A 16,233-nucleotide genomic window follows, 5' to 3' on the forward strand; every position below is an offset into this window, starting at 1 on the left:
AAGGTTCAAATGGATCCGATTGAAAATGACATCGGCATGATCAATCTCACTATGCAATTAGTATCTTACACCCAAGGCCAGTTGGTATGCTGTACTTGTACATTATCAAGTCATTGAATTGGAAAGTATTGGCCTATCTTGCCAGGATAATAATGAATCGTTAGGTGCCGTCACAATCTACTGCCACCGCACGATCCACAGTATCAAAGTTAGGCTATGCATACGGTAGATACACGTATTTTCCAGTCCGTCTCTAATTCATTGATTGTTTCATCATTTTTTTTATGTTGGAGAGCCGTTGATATAAAATGAATTACTTCACATTTCATGAAATAGCCTTATGTGCAGATTAGCGTGCCCTATTTCTTTCCATAGTTATTGTACCATCATCTCTCTAATCTGTAGAGGATGCGAGAAGTGCAGATTTTTTACCATGATAATTGAAATGCTGTAGGGGAAGGATAGTCCACTGTGGTGTTGACCATTGATATTATTATTAATTTGGCTCAACCATCCTTTCCAATTTTGATCGACTATATTAACTATGGAATGCTTGCATAACTTTAAAAGCCTATCAATATCACTGTAACCCTCAAAGCTGCAATCACCAGTAGTTATTCAGCTTGAAATAAAACACAGCAAAAGGATACTTTACGGCGAATATTCAACATGGAGCGAATCATACAGCTTGTATTATAATTGATTGTACACCAGATGGATATACAGTATGATACACTACCAGTATATCACTTTATGTCGTACTGTAGTCATGATAGAATAACAATCTTGTATTCAATTGGTCCAACTTACCAAGATATTTGCAATAATTCGACAGTGAAACCCCATTTTTCCTGTAAAGGACACGCGGTCATTTATCTACAGTACTGTAAGTTGGACCCCGAGTAAATTACTACCATACGAGTATGGAAGTCAACGACTACTCTAGAACATTTCGCTTTAGCAATCTGTCTTTAAACTCCTTTTGAAATTGTGTGATCAAATACCACATGGGATAAAAAGTAGATAGTAATTAATTTATTACACCCATAATAAGCTATTGTGACGAAGTTTAAAATACGCTTTCACTGTTGTGTCTACCTTATATCCGAAACGAGGATTGGCAAAGCCTTTTTGATGTGATCTTTGCTCTTGGATTTCAAATACTTACTGTTGCTTTATACGTATGTCATAGTTTTCCGGTACTATTGGTTCTAAATTAGCCTATCAAAAAATGACTAAACTCAACATGATATGAACAGTAATACTTTGTTAACCATAAATACCATCATTGTCCCTGTCACCAACTGATTATACACCATTATACATTTCGTATAGATCATTGACCCACATCATAGCAACGTACACACTGCATCGTAAAGATTTCTTAATGATGAGTTATAGTCTCGTTTTATTTCCATTATAGTACAATTAAACTTTCTATATTGCATGACAAAGTGCAGTTTTGTATGCTGTATATTTCATTAAATCCTCAAGCAAGCGGACGGACGATAAGGTCTTGTATACCACAGAAATCTCTCTTCATAAACTGACTGTACCTACTAACAATACGAAATTGTATAGAAAAGACTTTTATCTCGGTCATGCTGACCATCGTTTACCTTCTCTTTGGATAAATCGAATTTAATTTGTTCATATCTTATCAATCGAATAGGACACTTTTTGCTGTATTCTATCTGCAGTCGTTCTACACTACTGAACGAGGGGTTACATTATCATCATGCAAGGAATGCAAAGTTTAAATATAGATTAACTGATCCGCTCATGGTCAATTAAGTAACTGTAAAATCAAATTTCTGTCCGTCCTTACGAATTTGAACATTAATTGGATCGTATTCATTTGTGTTATTTGCTTATATCTTGGTTCAATTTTTAACTATGACTCATAATCGTGAACCCAAGTCTGTATCAAAGTTTGCTATCTAGCCATACCAGTCAAGCACCTTGTTTCATGATAACTATTCTGCTACAATATAATTTAGTTTAAACTTTTCGGAAGATGTTAAGTAACAGAAACACTAGAAATCCTATTAGTTATAGCTTGTTAATCAATTTTCCTTGTTATGCTATCACTGAAGTTGTATATTATAATATCTCCATGGTTGTTAGTACAGTAGAGTCATGATGAGTGAATGATGGAATCGATGGGCGTAGTGCAGTACAGTACAGGAGATACAATAAATATCCTTATAGTACAGTACAGCATCTTTACGTAGTACAGGGACAACTTGGCATAGGCTACATAAAATGATCATTAGTTTATGTATCTAATGTACTTGAAGATTGTACTCACGGTTCAATTTACACTGCATCATATTTGATTTGAAGTAGGACTAGGTCATTTCCTAAAATATTTACATTTTATAATAAAATTGTATATTTTTAATAAGAAATGAATAAAGCAGCTTCACGCAGTAATGACACCAACAACAAGGATGGTACCAAAGATGGTAAACCAACTGTTACATTCCGAACAAGGTTAAGGACGGACTCATTATCATCCAACGATAGCTATTCTTCAGGTACATGTCGTAAAGCCGTCAGTAGTAACTAGCTTCAATCTAGTGTGGTATAATAATGTGATGCTATACACATAGTATCAGCTTCTGTTCAATTTAATTCCGTCATGATTTCAAGAATTGTTTCAATGATGTCATGTAGAGTGAATTAATTAATTTTATAAAATTAAAGACATTATACACGTGCTTAGATGTACAGTGAAGGTACTTTAGAATTGAAGGAGTATCCTGTAGCACAGTATGAACGATCTGAAAAACTGAATATACTGTACACAGTATATGCGTATACGTTGGACAGTACATAACTAGCATAAATAGTAGTTGAAAATAATCAGGGATATTGCACAAATTATGACGTTAGGCGTTGATGAGTTATCTCGAAAAGGACTAGTTTTATAGAAAAATAATGAAGCCGAAAAACCTTACTTTCTTATAGTTGACAATTAAACGTAATGACGTGAATATTGTACTTAGACTTATATAGTAATCAATACCAGCTAACTTGCAAAATGTAACCAACGTTTGCGTAATATAGTACGTCAATAAACTATCTTTGTAGACAAAGAATGACAAGAATTTTACGATTAAGTAGTTGAATATTATAATTACTTTGTAATGTAAGCCTGATCCATTGGTTAGCTTATTTCTCAATCACCTTAACATTAAATAGCTTGTTAACTTGCAGTTTTTGTACGGTAACACAATTTATTTGAATTAATGAACCAACGATAGCTAACTTAGTTGACATAGTAAACAACGATAACTTTTGCTGATTACTGTACCTTTATTATGACAGGAAGTTATTCTGAATCAAGTTACTCTTCTGCTGGCAGTGTATCTCCTCGTGAAAGAGAACAGGTTAGATCAACTACGTAATTAAATTCCATTATACAACAACACGTGAAATACTTGAGGAAAATTTTCCATTTGTAGTTTTGCGTGTACTCAAACTGTTAATTATTGTAGCTGGTGACAGTTGTAATGATCATCGTATTAAACAATTAACACTGAGTTTTGTTTCTTTGATAGAAAACTTCTAAAGGATTTACAGATTTTTGTGTAAAAAATATTAAATCTGCAGAATTTGGAAGGAGAGAGATTGAAATTGCGGAGCAAGGTACAAAATACATCTTCAGTGCGGTAGTACCACAGCCTTGAAATTTATCTTCTAATTAGCCTGTTACATGTTTGCACTTCGTATACCTTTAGAAATGCCAGGTATAATGATACTTAGGGTAAAGTACGCCGAAAATAAGCCGTTGCAGTCGGCGAGAATAATAGGGTGTACTCATATCACCGCACAAACTGCAGTATTAATCGAGACATTAATAACTGCTGGTGCAAGTGTCCGTTGGGCTGCTTGTAACATCTACTCAACTCAAGTAAGTACTTTGAAAAATTTCCTTAAAAGTACAATCTGGCAGGTCTATAAAGCGATAGATTGTTTATAAGTAAACATAGGGTTACAATTATTAGAATTGGTAAATAGAACGCGTACTAGATCGCATCTTGCTAAGAGCGTATTAAATTATTTTAACAATATTAGCTATTGATTAGGTACTTGTAGTAATTGTTGGACATTCTGTTTTAGAATGAAGTAGCTGCGGCTCTTGCTGAGGAAGGTTGGTCTAATCATAGCTGTTTTCATTGTCAAGTAGCGGTCGTAAACACTTGATTATCTTATTATCAAATAGTAGAATTGCTAGAACTTTACGTTTAAAATATTATTACTCACAGATGATATGAAATTTTAAACATATCGATTCGACTTAGCCGTATGTCTAATATAAATAATTGTAGGCATCCCAGTCTTTGGATGGAAAGGCATGAGTGAGGATGACTTTTGGTGGTGCATTGAAAAAGCGTCAAATCATCAAAATTGGCAAGCGAATTTAATTCTAGATAACGGAGGAGATGCTACACACTACATGAAAAGAAAGTATATAGATAAATTCAGGTGTCTCAAGGGTATTGTGGAAGAAAGTGTCACTGGAGTCCATAGGTAAATGCAAAACTCGAATCGATGTTCTAATATAGATTTTAAGTGTCTTTGTATGATTTCATATTAGATTGTATCAGATGACTAAGAATAATTGTTTACCGATTCCAGCAATGAATATCAATGATTCTGTAGTTAAGGTAATAAAATACATTTATGTTTTTAAAAAGTAGCTTTTGCAGCGCTTGAATCACTTACTACTCGTAGATATTAACTTGGGTATCTACGGCTATTTTCAATTATCTATTTTAAATCCATGCTGATCATATGTCTCCACATTGTTAAACAGGGCAAATTTGACAATTTGTATTGCTGTCGTGAAGCCGTTATAGATAGGTATAATATGTAGTAGTAATAAAGATAAACTTTTATGACTGATTTTTAAAATTATTTCTTATTAGTCTGAAGAAAACTACCGATATCATGTTTGGAGGCAAGCAAGTGTTAATATGCGGATATGGTGAGGTAAGAAATATAAATATTGACAATGAACTAACAATTGTCATAACTTGTAACTATAATACACTACGTCTTGACGTAGGTTGGTAAAGGTTGTTGTTCAGCTTTACGTGGAATGGGTGCTATTGCTTACGTAACCGAAATCGATCCAATATGTGCTTTACAGGCTTGGTACATAATTACCAAATATCAGCTTTTTCAAGAATTTATATTTTCAATAAAGTAAAAAATTTACTAAAATTTAATCTATTTTTATCATTTAGCATGGACGGATTTAAAGTAATTCGTGTAGACGATGCAATAAGAATTGTTGATATTGTCATTACTGCTACAGGTGTGCTACATATCAGTGAAGGATTGCATAACGTTAAATCATAGCAATTCAGTCCAAAATATATCAGTTAGTATTTACGCATTAAAGATATTTATAACAATACAGGTAATAAGAACGTCATTCGGCGAGAACATATGAATAAAATGAAAAATGGATGTATAATCTGTAATATGGGTCACACAAATTCTGAGATTGATGTCGTAAGTAGCTTATATTCACGAATAATGATGACTGTAATAGGTGCTTAGGATATTGTTGACGTTACGGAAATTTTTCTTGTGATTACATATCTAGGATAGCTTAAGAACACCAGATCTAACCTGGGAAAGAGTGAGATCACATGTTGATCACATAGTATGGCCAGATGGCAGAAGAATCGTCCTCATTGCAGAGGTGTGTACTATGTCATATGCTTACGATACCTATGGAGTTTCATTATTGAGAGTGCTACCAAATAAACAGAAGGATTTTTACGAAACAATATTATACCCGTCCTGGACTTGTCGTAAACTATATTACTCATTTTAGGGAAGGCTGGCTAACTTGACATGTTCCAATGTTCCCTCATTTGTAGTCTCTATTACTGCTTGCACTCAGGTAAGAAGTGATACCCACATTGTGCATTACTCTACAATCTGAATATGTATCATGTTAAAAAAGATCTTTGATATCTATTTTGTGGACGAATTTCAGATGTTAGCCCTGATTGAACTTTTTAAAGCTCAACCAAATAAATACAAGGGTGACGTTTACTTGCTTCCAAAGAAAATGGGTATGACACATGTGTTCTTATCGGATATCTAATAATGTTTATAGGAAAGGGTCAATTTATGTTCCCTTATTTTACCTCTACTAGATGAGTACGTTGCCAGCTTACATTTGGCCGGATTTGAAGCTCAGGTAACAGAACTTTCTGATGATCAGTGTCAATATTTGGGCGTTGCACGTAATGGTCCTTTTAAACCGAACTACTATAGGTAACTCTTAACTGTGTAATAGTCACTATTGATATAGCCATCTCGAATCGACTTACGGTAGTACTAACATGGTTTATATCCGATAATTTTTTGGATTATAGGTATTAAACCATCACATCATTCATACTTTGTGAAAAAACATTTTTTCATGCAGAATCTATAAAGTATATATTGTATTTCGTTGTTATGGTTATGTTCGTTGACTGAATATACTTTAATATATTGTTGATACATTTATTACGTTATGCTGTAGTGTATATCCGACATATGTATATATAATTAAACTTACTAAACAATGCATTATCCTTTGCGTTGATTTATCTGCTGAAGAGAGCTTTCATATCAACACCAAACGTAAGCATGTTCTGGCAGCATCGTAAAGCTGCAGGTATCAATCAACAACCAGAATTAGTTGACAAATATAAAGTGAAATAGTCGAGCGCTATATAATAAATTGTATTTTGATATGATACGCAGTGCATGGCATCATTTTATTCGAAAATTTTACAACCCATTTACACATTAAATGTTCGACGAAGTGAAATAATATTACCAAACCTATTTCGATTCAAATGCTGCGTAAAATAGAAATTGTAACGAAATATGAAAGAGGACACAAAGTACACCAGATTTTTATATTCATAATTATAATCGCAACCGAGGTATTATTACTAAATACAGTGAAAGGCAATCTTTTACATACATTTTATATTAGACCATACATTATTATCGGAAAAGGTAATCAGCTAAAAGATCTTATACGCTCGTGCCACTGACACAAATAACAAATGTGTCACTATAGATTCACTCTATATATATATGGAAGTAAAGTAGGCATGTACAACAGCAAAGAAAGTTTCCTTTCATCTTGATATTTAAAACGGCTGTACGTCCTAGTCTTGCTACTTGCCGTAACAATGGTAACTAAACTACTTACAGTATATGATTAAGGTTTTAGCTGCACTAAGCTACTTATTTAGGAGGTATCAGACTCTGATAAGTAATATTATAAAGGCAATGATGTCAACTTTCTAGATCAGCACATGTTTACCATATGTATTACCTACGATAGCTTCATCACAATTTGAGAGCAAAAATTGAATTCGTGCGTATTATTTTGAACAGGTATCGAGATTTTGTCGTTAGATAGGGTTGCAACCACGAAAGTATTTTAAGGCATTATAGCAGTAGAACCGTCCGGATTGAGAATTCGTATTATCTGATGGTTTGGTCTTTTACATTTATGATTTAATTGATATTGGGTCTTAGATATAACGTTATCATTATCTTCTATACTTGGCCAATTTTTAATCGCTTGATTATGTCTTTTACCTGAACAAGGATGATATCATGATCTCCTTCAGGGTCAATAGCGATCCTATGTATTGCTTGATGATCCCCATCCCTTAATTGATCGAGTTTGAATTCTTTCATGATCGATCGACTTGGCTAATTATGCAATCCGAATTAGTCCCGGCAATTTGATGGATGATGTTTCTCGACGGAATGTTGGCATCGAGTATCATTCTTAGAACATCTATTGCGACGTTCCTATTGTTCTGCTGTATTAAATGATCATTTATTGGATTCAACTCGGGTGAAACATTAGCTACGCAATGACTGCTTGTAAGACAATTACCAGTTGAATGTGAATGAGCAGTACAAATTAATTGACAGCTATTATATTCTACGAGAGATGGTTATGGATTATACAGTACAAGGTACCACCTGGAAAGTGTGATAGACAACATGGTGAAGTTATCACTTGTAAATGGCATACACTACTTTGTTGATGAGACATTGCATGGCCAGACCTATTTTCCAAACTGGTTAAGTTAGTTAAGTTAGCATTAGGCAAGAACTGACATGATATTTATGGGATTTGTCTTGATTCGGAAGATTTGCGTTGGTTATTTCATAACTTGTTTGTAGACATTTTTCAGCTATTGGTAGGACATGGACAGAAGTATCGGTCTGCGAGTTATCGACATAGAGAGAATGATTTTGATTTTGATCGGCATCATTAGCATCATTCGCTGAATTATTGAGTAAATCTTCACCATAGTTTCGAAGATTTGCGTTAGTTATTTTACAACATGTTAGTAGATATTTTTCAGCCATTGGTAGGACATGCACAGAGGCATTGGTCTACGAGTTATCGACGTAGAGAGAATTACTTTGATTTTGATCAGCATTATTTGCATCTTTCGCTAAATAATGGAGTAAATCTTCACGATAATAGTATCGATAACAATTTGATACAATATTACGCAGGGCCTCGGTCCACGGTACTTTAGTTTTCTGAAAATCATCTCGATGATCACTCTTGATATTTCTCCAAGGAATATCAGGTGGCCACCAGTGAGGTTTTGCATCTTTACAGCCCCAGCCTATCTTACGACGTCCAGTTGTATATTTGATTATCACAGGTATAAATGAGCGTAATTCTGTTTGCTTCATTTCAGTGATACTAATGATCGGTAAATCAGATTTTGCACCCTGTATGCCATGAGCTTGGTCGTATGATGGCGATATCGGAGAATTATTGGGTAATTGTTTTAAACAATTCTGTAAATCATTCATAACCCAGGGAGCTAAATTTTCTATAATGCATTTCAAAGGTTGAGCACCGTAGACATGAAATTTCTCTCTGTGTTCATTGGCAGTAGAAGAAGTGCAATGATTATTATAATAATCGATCAAGACTACTTGTTGTCCAACGCAGACCGCAAACTCCTCGACTAATTTTCGCAACTTACGTAAAAGGTGTCGTCGTAATCTTCGTCGTCGTGACTGATCTTGAACAAAAGTATAATTATTATACCTGGCTAAATAATATTCATCGCCGCATGCTTTGATTCTAAGAGCCTTTGATTGATGACCATTCTCTGTCATTTTAGCAAAAAAACAAGCGATGGATTGATATTGCAATTTAATTTTAAATGTACTCTACACTAAGTGTAGACTGTACAATCATTAAAAAACATGTGGCTAATGGTATTTTATATAGCAGAGACTGCACTGGACTGTTTGTTGTCTACTTTATTATTGCATGTCGATATCTCCATCTTAAATTAAATTTTAATTGGAATACAGTACTGTACAGTTATGGATCAACATGCAATCTACATGCATTATACAGTAAATAAAGTATAGGCCAAACGCGTAGCGAATGTCACTTTGAATTTGTGTATCTTACACTGTACAATCGATATTCTCATCGACCAGTATGTCCATCAATATTAGCAATTTTATATTAGCTTCTCCGGGCAATTTTTTATCCGTTTGCCAACCCTCTTTTAAACTACAGAACAGCATTGGCTACTGAACGTCCAGCATATTAAGTGAAACGTCATGAATCATCTTTATGATCAAGCTGATCTATCTTGCTATGACTGCAGTTTTGACTATAGACAGACGAATATTTTAAAAACGATAGCGATCCATTCCCTGTAATGAGCAAAAGACTGATACAGTTTACAGTTGTTTCTATGATATAATCTCTGAGATGTTTTCCACACAGTAGAGTGGAATGCACCTTCTATCAGGTTAGCTTGCACCCACCATGATCTCAGTAACTCATTGAACTTCTTCAGTAAAGCAAGAAAATGATACTCTGTGCCTGCATCCAAGCAACAAAGTGTGAAATTTTTGATTATAGCGTTACCCTACTGCATGGATATGCATAAAATGATAGCTTACCCCGTTGACTAAAGATTAAAAGTCCTTCTAGCTAATAAAGACAATCAATTTACACTCAGTGCACCAGTTCTTGTTCAATGTGGAAGCAGCTGCGGTCACATAACGCCAGAAGCTCTTTTACAAGTATTTCATATTAGTGAATGTACTAGTACAGTATTCCTTGCTGTAAAGAAGTACTTCTCATATACAGAAAACTACTTTTGTAACCTAATACCATGTTTGAAGCCTCTTTCTACAAGTGCACTCGCAAGAATATCATAGATTTATCCTATTAAAACGACCGCCTTCTATCGTACACCTCAGTGTGAGAAACAGCAACATGTAACGTTAGACCAGCGCGCATTGATCGTCCATCTTATGGCTGAGCATAAGTATGCGAGTATAGCTCGAAGACACTTTACTAAAACGTATGAGAAAATCAAGCCTACCTTAACCACATTTAAAAGGATCTATAAGAAATATCACGAAACCAATAGCCTCAAAAATCGACCACGTTCTGGTCGCCCATCGTTCGATGCCCAACGCATACCGCCAATTCACGCAGAATAACGTCAAAATCCCACTGTTTCTGTTCGCCAATTAGCCAAGAAGACCAATATCCCTAAAGCGCAAATCCATCGTCTTCTTCGTAAGATTAAAGGGTATCCATCCATGTATAATTCTACTCAGGAGGAAAGACAATCAGTTGATATTGAGATAGGAAAGCAGGTACGCAAACGTATGTTGTGGAAAAAATAGAATTTTCGATGGAGGCAAATGATGGATAAAAAATTGCATATTATTTCTAGCGCGTACCTTTCCATACACGATATTTGGCTACATATATCCAACGGATGGTAAATTTACAATCTGCTCAAAGGATACACAAAATAATGGCTGCAGCTCTCGGTAGTTTCTAATCTGCGTATATGATCATGAAAACTTTATACTGTAAATCATGACAACGAATAATATACGCGCATAGACAGCGAACTTGATTCATGTTGACTTTCTCGGGATATAAAGATCCCTTTTAGAGTTGAAAATGTCAATATACAAATGGACAGCACTTTATATTCTTATTTAACAACTAGCTTAGCTTTGCACAGCAGAAACGACGCAATCACTTTTACTTCTCATGGCTTATGGTAGACTTGCAAACTTTCTGCTATCGTTCTTGGTAATTAATTTAACACCTGTAAAATTACAACCACGAGCTATCTAGCTCGATGCGTAATATCTCTGCTAATTACTGTATTACCTTGCATCAATAGAGGAAATCCAAAATTATCCTACGAATATACGCGTACAAATGTACTTTACGTGTAAATTCTTGTTCAACAACTAGATTAGCGCTTTTCATAGTAGAAAAAGAAATAATCACTTTTATTTCTCATGACTTATGCTAGGCTTGCAATCCTCCTGCTATCGTTCTTGATACATTAATTAATTAATTAAATCTTAAGGACAAAATCATTCTTAGGAATGGCCGTAACATATACGCATAATTATAATTATTGTCCTGCATCGAATAAGAATCCAAAGCTGTTCTATATACAAACATTCTTTACGTACGCATATATTCTTGTTCAGCAGATAGATTAGCGCTTTCCATAGTAGAAACAACACAATCACTTTTATTTCTAATTGTTTATGGTAGACTTATAAATCTGCTATCGCTCTTGATATATTAGTAAGTACGTCTAGAATTACAATCACTAGTTATCCCTAGCTAGATGCGTAACATCTCTGCTAATAATTATCCTACATCATATCGGAAATCCAAAACTGCAAGGCAAATGATAATAATCAAGCGAGACCTCTGAATCATCTAAAGCAGTTTAAGAAATGTGAAATTTTATAAGGTAATACAGCAATTGCAAATTTGATTTTAGATCATGATCATCTTCTAATTTATACGAGGCATTTTCAGATTATATGCGTATTAATATTAAAGAAGGAATGAATTATGATATAAATTATATCGAAACCTCCATAGGCCTAAAGATTTAGCGGAAGTTTAATTTCAATTAACTAAAATTAATAAAAGAATATGTGTCCTTATATGACATATCTATAACATCTACATGTCTACATGGCATGCTGTGGTAATTAACATATTAAGATATTTTCTTCGTTGCACTTCTCTTCAGGCTAAAGCTACAGCGAATTCAATAATTAATGTTATTGCCAGGGGGATAAATTTATGGTTAAAACTAATGAAATCCTTTTTACGATCAGCTGATGATCCAACGAATCTTGATATCAATCTGTACTGAAATGTGAAGTACTGTAAATTATCTTAATTTTCTTATTATTGTATCTCTTAATTGCGAGGCGATAAAGATCGGTCATTGTTTCCTTATTATTCGAATAATCTTTCGACTATATGAAATTGAAAGTCATGATATTATTGCAACCTTCACATTTTATCTGATAAATAACTTATCATCGACTAATATCGAAGAAGGTCATTCTGCTATCATAACCAAAATTTACAATTCTTTTAGATTTAGGTCTTTGTATTTATATAACTCATGCAAATAACATGATCAAGATCAGTTAGTATTTTATAAACTAATAACTATTGGCGTATCTTAACTTAATAAAGTAATGCTACAGGCATATTGTTATTGCTGTAGGAAATGACGTTTTAGTATATACGCATAATTATAATAGATAGCCTGCTGCCTATAATTGATCTCAATTTTAGTGTTATTATCGAATAATGGTGGACTATTTTATTTATGTATATCCGGCATGCACGCATATTGTATAGCAAGGAATGATTATTAATAGTATTAATATTTAATGACGATGATGGTTATACGTCATAATGATATTGAAATTACGCCTACATGATATAACAACATTTTAGTTATTCAATTACATCATAATTAGACCATACAATGCAACTGCCATTTAATTTTGTACATCTTAAAGTAGAGTTAGCGACATCAGCAACGAAAGGTATTGGTATATATGCCATAAGTGTTCGATCCATACACTGTAAAAGTCATGAGATATTCACAAATTTTATTACTTAAATCAATTTAAAGACAAAGTTTGTAATGAGGTTGTTCCATCGCTAGATGTGCAGTATTTTAGCAACTGCGAAATTTTTCCAAATTGGATAAATGTCATCTAGAGATTATATGATTACACGATTTCTATTTTGGAGCATACGTGTATAGCATTAAAGTAATATTTTCGATCTGTAGTACAGGATTTTAGATAGCATTATAGCCTTCTAACCTGCTATGTATAATAATATGCATAGTGAGTAGTAAAAGGGAGTGTTTTGGTCATACCAGCATTTATATCATAGCCAAATGGTAAATGCAGAAAAACCCTTCAACAACTCGACTGATCCAGAAATCGTAAACTTTTTGAAGTTTTATCTAGTCCATATGGGACAAAATAAATGAATCAGATCATGAATGAGAATGTCAATATATTTACAAAATAAGCATCATAAATCAAGCCAATAATTATAAATAATTGACTTCGTAAAGTAAAGCTAAAGAGAATATCCAACACAGAGAGGTATCTGTGTGTGTCATTATACAGTACAGTATATACAGTTTAGCGTAAGTAGTTTACTTTGGATAGATGTTAGACATAGTTACATCGACGAAAAACAAGATCTTTCCTCTGTACGACATTCTTCGAGATTAGCCCTAGCAGGTAGGGTAGCTTTTGAATAATAATCATATAAAAAAATACTGTAGTTTTAGAATAATCTGTTTCATATAAAAATAATTGTAAATAAAATATTGAAGTAGACTATTTGATGTTTCCCATCGAGGAATTACAAAACAAAAATGAATTCTAAAGTAGTATTTAGATCAAATCGCTCAATTATTGCAAAAATCATTGTTACGCACACATCACCATTTGAAATATCCTTAATGGATAGACATCGAACAATTCTAAGCCAGTTCTATTTAGAGTTCACGGATTATTTAGCAAAGATAAAAATATCTCAAACAATAATAATGATAGCATTGGTAGCCAATCTATTACCAAGATGTATGACAAGATTTTATGTTACTTGCAGTAACATAAAGTGTGAATCATTCTTGTATTCTTCAATGTAATTCTAAAAGAATCTAATTCTTGTCATGAGGACGAGGTCACTTCACTTCACTTTTTGGATTTTCCTTTCTTTTTTTTCTTTTTAGACGCACCCTGCCATTCAAATCCTCGACTAGTTAAAAATTCAGCAGCACTATGGCATATGTAATAAGCGTTTAGCATAGCAGCAGGACTCTTGATATCGACAACAGGTTCGGGTGGTTTGCTACTTTTAGCCGATTTACGCCCCTTCTTTGTCGAACCTTTACGCTTAAGTTTTGGACTACCCGTTGTTGTTCGACGACGTACAGTCGGTGATGGGCTTCTAGAACTATTACTTTTACGAGTAGCACCAGATGGTGCACTCTTGACTTTTTTAGTTACTTTCTTAGTTTTTTTCTAGTAGGAAAAAATCCAACAACAGCGGCGAAAATCAAAATAAAACTTTTTTTCAGCTTATTATTACTAATCTTCTATCAACTATCGACTTTTATAACATTAGATTTAACTTTAAGAATATTTATATAGTAACATATACACTGATATCCAATTGTAAATGGGTTTAATATAATATTATCAAAGATCTATTTTAACCGTTTCTCTTACCTTAGGAGTAGTAGTAGGCATATTTCGTCGTGATGGATATTAGTTGTTGATTCTATCCTTTTCTCTTTTAGTAGTAATCGCGTTATTGAAGTAGAGAGAGAGGTTAACTTACTCTTAGATGACGAAAAGAATGCATTATAGTTACCATAGCAACTATTGCAAGCTAGTTAGGCTGTATAAGCTGTAGCGATAGAAATGAATAAATTAAATTAAAAACAATCTATGTAAATAGTTCATAATTAATTCAATCGATACAAATGTATCTCTTTCCTTTCTTCCAATATGCAATTTATACAATATCAAGTACCACAGTCTATAGAAATTGCATGATTGAAATACGATTATCTTGAAGTCAATCTTGATATGATATTTTCTTTAAAACGTAATTTTCCATGGAAGGCTTATACAAGGCGTAGTTATATAGGATTGAGTTACGTAAATCTAACCAATATCAGTGTAGACTCTTAATATCAAAGATAAATAGTAATTAGTGAAGATAGCTTTGTCATGATATTTCCTTCTGATGCTATCCATAGCATACGGTTAATATTCTATATCAGGTTTATTTACGGGAGCGCAAGTACAAACAGAAATTTTCATGTAATAAAATAGATATGGCCAGTATCCAGATAGACTTATGATATATTGGAGAGGAGTATTAATAAGGTGATCGCTTTCTACTGGTCTCTGCGCATTGGTTGATTTTCCTTAAATTATTTTATTTAAATTACTTTTTTATAAATGGTTCAGCCAAATATCTACTGGCATGTCATGTTATAGTAACAAAAAATATTTACAATGAGCTTCACACTAGTTAAATAGCATGGATATATCCATAGAATAATCATTACTATACTAGAATTCATTAAGGAGAGCATCTGATATGGAGAAGCAAGTTATGTTTTCTTCTATTAATAAAATATCGTTTCGATTTTGTTACAAGATTACTGTAGAAGCATTTTAAATAGAGCTATTTATCGCTATCACTTGGATTATCGTAAAAATTTACACTAGATCAATCCTAAGACATTTTATGCTAGGTACGAATAAGGGAACAGTAGTAAGGCGCACAGTTGCATGAATTTTTTGTTGATTCCTAAATGATATTTGGAATCTAAGTAAGCAATACTGTAGTCCCTATCTTTTCTAGCTTTGATATAAAGCTGAACTAATCATATGTCGCGTTGATTTCGTTCAATTATTAGAAACAATTTAAATACAGTTATTTACCACTATCGCTTAGATTATCGCGAAATTTTACATTAGACCAATCTTAAGACGTTGATACTAGTTCGTAATTAGAACAGGAGAGCAGTAGCTAGATCGCAAAATGCACAATAACATGAAATTTTCGCTAATTCCTAAATGATAATTGGAATCATAGTGATACTGTAGTCCCTATCTTTTCTAGTTCTAATCTAAAACTGAACTATAACAACTACCTCCTCACCTACACGAAAAATAAGGGTATAAATTGCTTTAAAATGAAAAGGTAAATAGCTATATTGCATGATCACGCGTATTAATATGGCTAGAGAACCTATTTAATTTAATCTGCTGGAA

General features: G+C 33.4%; 3 protein-coding genes across 3 annotated transcripts; 1 reads left to right on the forward strand and 2 right to left on the reverse strand.

The window, feature by feature from the left end:
- Positions 1-3,326: 3,326 nt before the first annotated feature.
- TRIADDRAFT_24527 (uncharacterized protein) lies at positions 3,327-6,310 on the forward strand (the record flags this gene model as incomplete). Its single annotated transcript, XM_002111352.1, has 15 exons — positions 3,327-3,395; positions 3,567-3,654; positions 3,747-3,919; positions 4,129-4,159; positions 4,338-4,539; positions 4,607-4,676; positions 4,826-4,872; positions 4,938-5,001; positions 5,078-5,166; positions 5,259-5,329; positions 5,435-5,529; positions 5,624-5,722; positions 5,858-5,926; positions 6,023-6,101; positions 6,186-6,310. 15 exons carry the CDS (start codon positions 3,327-3,329, stop codon positions 6,308-6,310), a joined length of 1,371 nt encoding a protein of 456 aa, XP_002111388.1.
- Positions 6,311-6,821: 511 nt separating this feature from the next.
- TRIADDRAFT_55353 (uncharacterized protein) lies at positions 6,822-9,201 on the reverse strand (the record flags this gene model as incomplete). Its single annotated transcript, XM_002111848.1, has 4 exons — positions 6,822-6,881; positions 7,639-7,755; positions 8,173-8,360; positions 8,484-9,201. The coding sequence occupies 4 exons, from the start codon at positions 9,199-9,201 to the stop codon at positions 6,822-6,824; spliced, it is 1,083 nt and encodes a 360-aa protein (XP_002111884.1).
- A 4,932-nt stretch (positions 9,202-14,133) lies between these two features.
- On the reverse strand, positions 14,134-14,691 carry TRIADDRAFT_55354 (uncharacterized protein; the record flags this gene model as incomplete). Its single annotated transcript, XM_002111849.1, has 2 exons — positions 14,134-14,463; positions 14,671-14,691. 2 exons carry the CDS (start codon positions 14,689-14,691, stop codon positions 14,134-14,136), a joined length of 351 nt encoding a protein of 116 aa, XP_002111885.1.
- Between the last annotated feature and the right edge of the window lie 1,542 nt (positions 14,692-16,233).

The sequence above is a fragment of the Trichoplax adhaerens genome, genomic scaffold, assembly GCF_000150275.1.
Source record: "Trichoplax adhaerens TRIADscaffold_4 genomic scaffold, whole genome shotgun sequence".
NCBI classification, from domain to species: domain Eukaryota; kingdom Metazoa; phylum Placozoa; class Uniplacotomia; order Trichoplacea; family Trichoplacidae; genus Trichoplax; species Trichoplax adhaerens.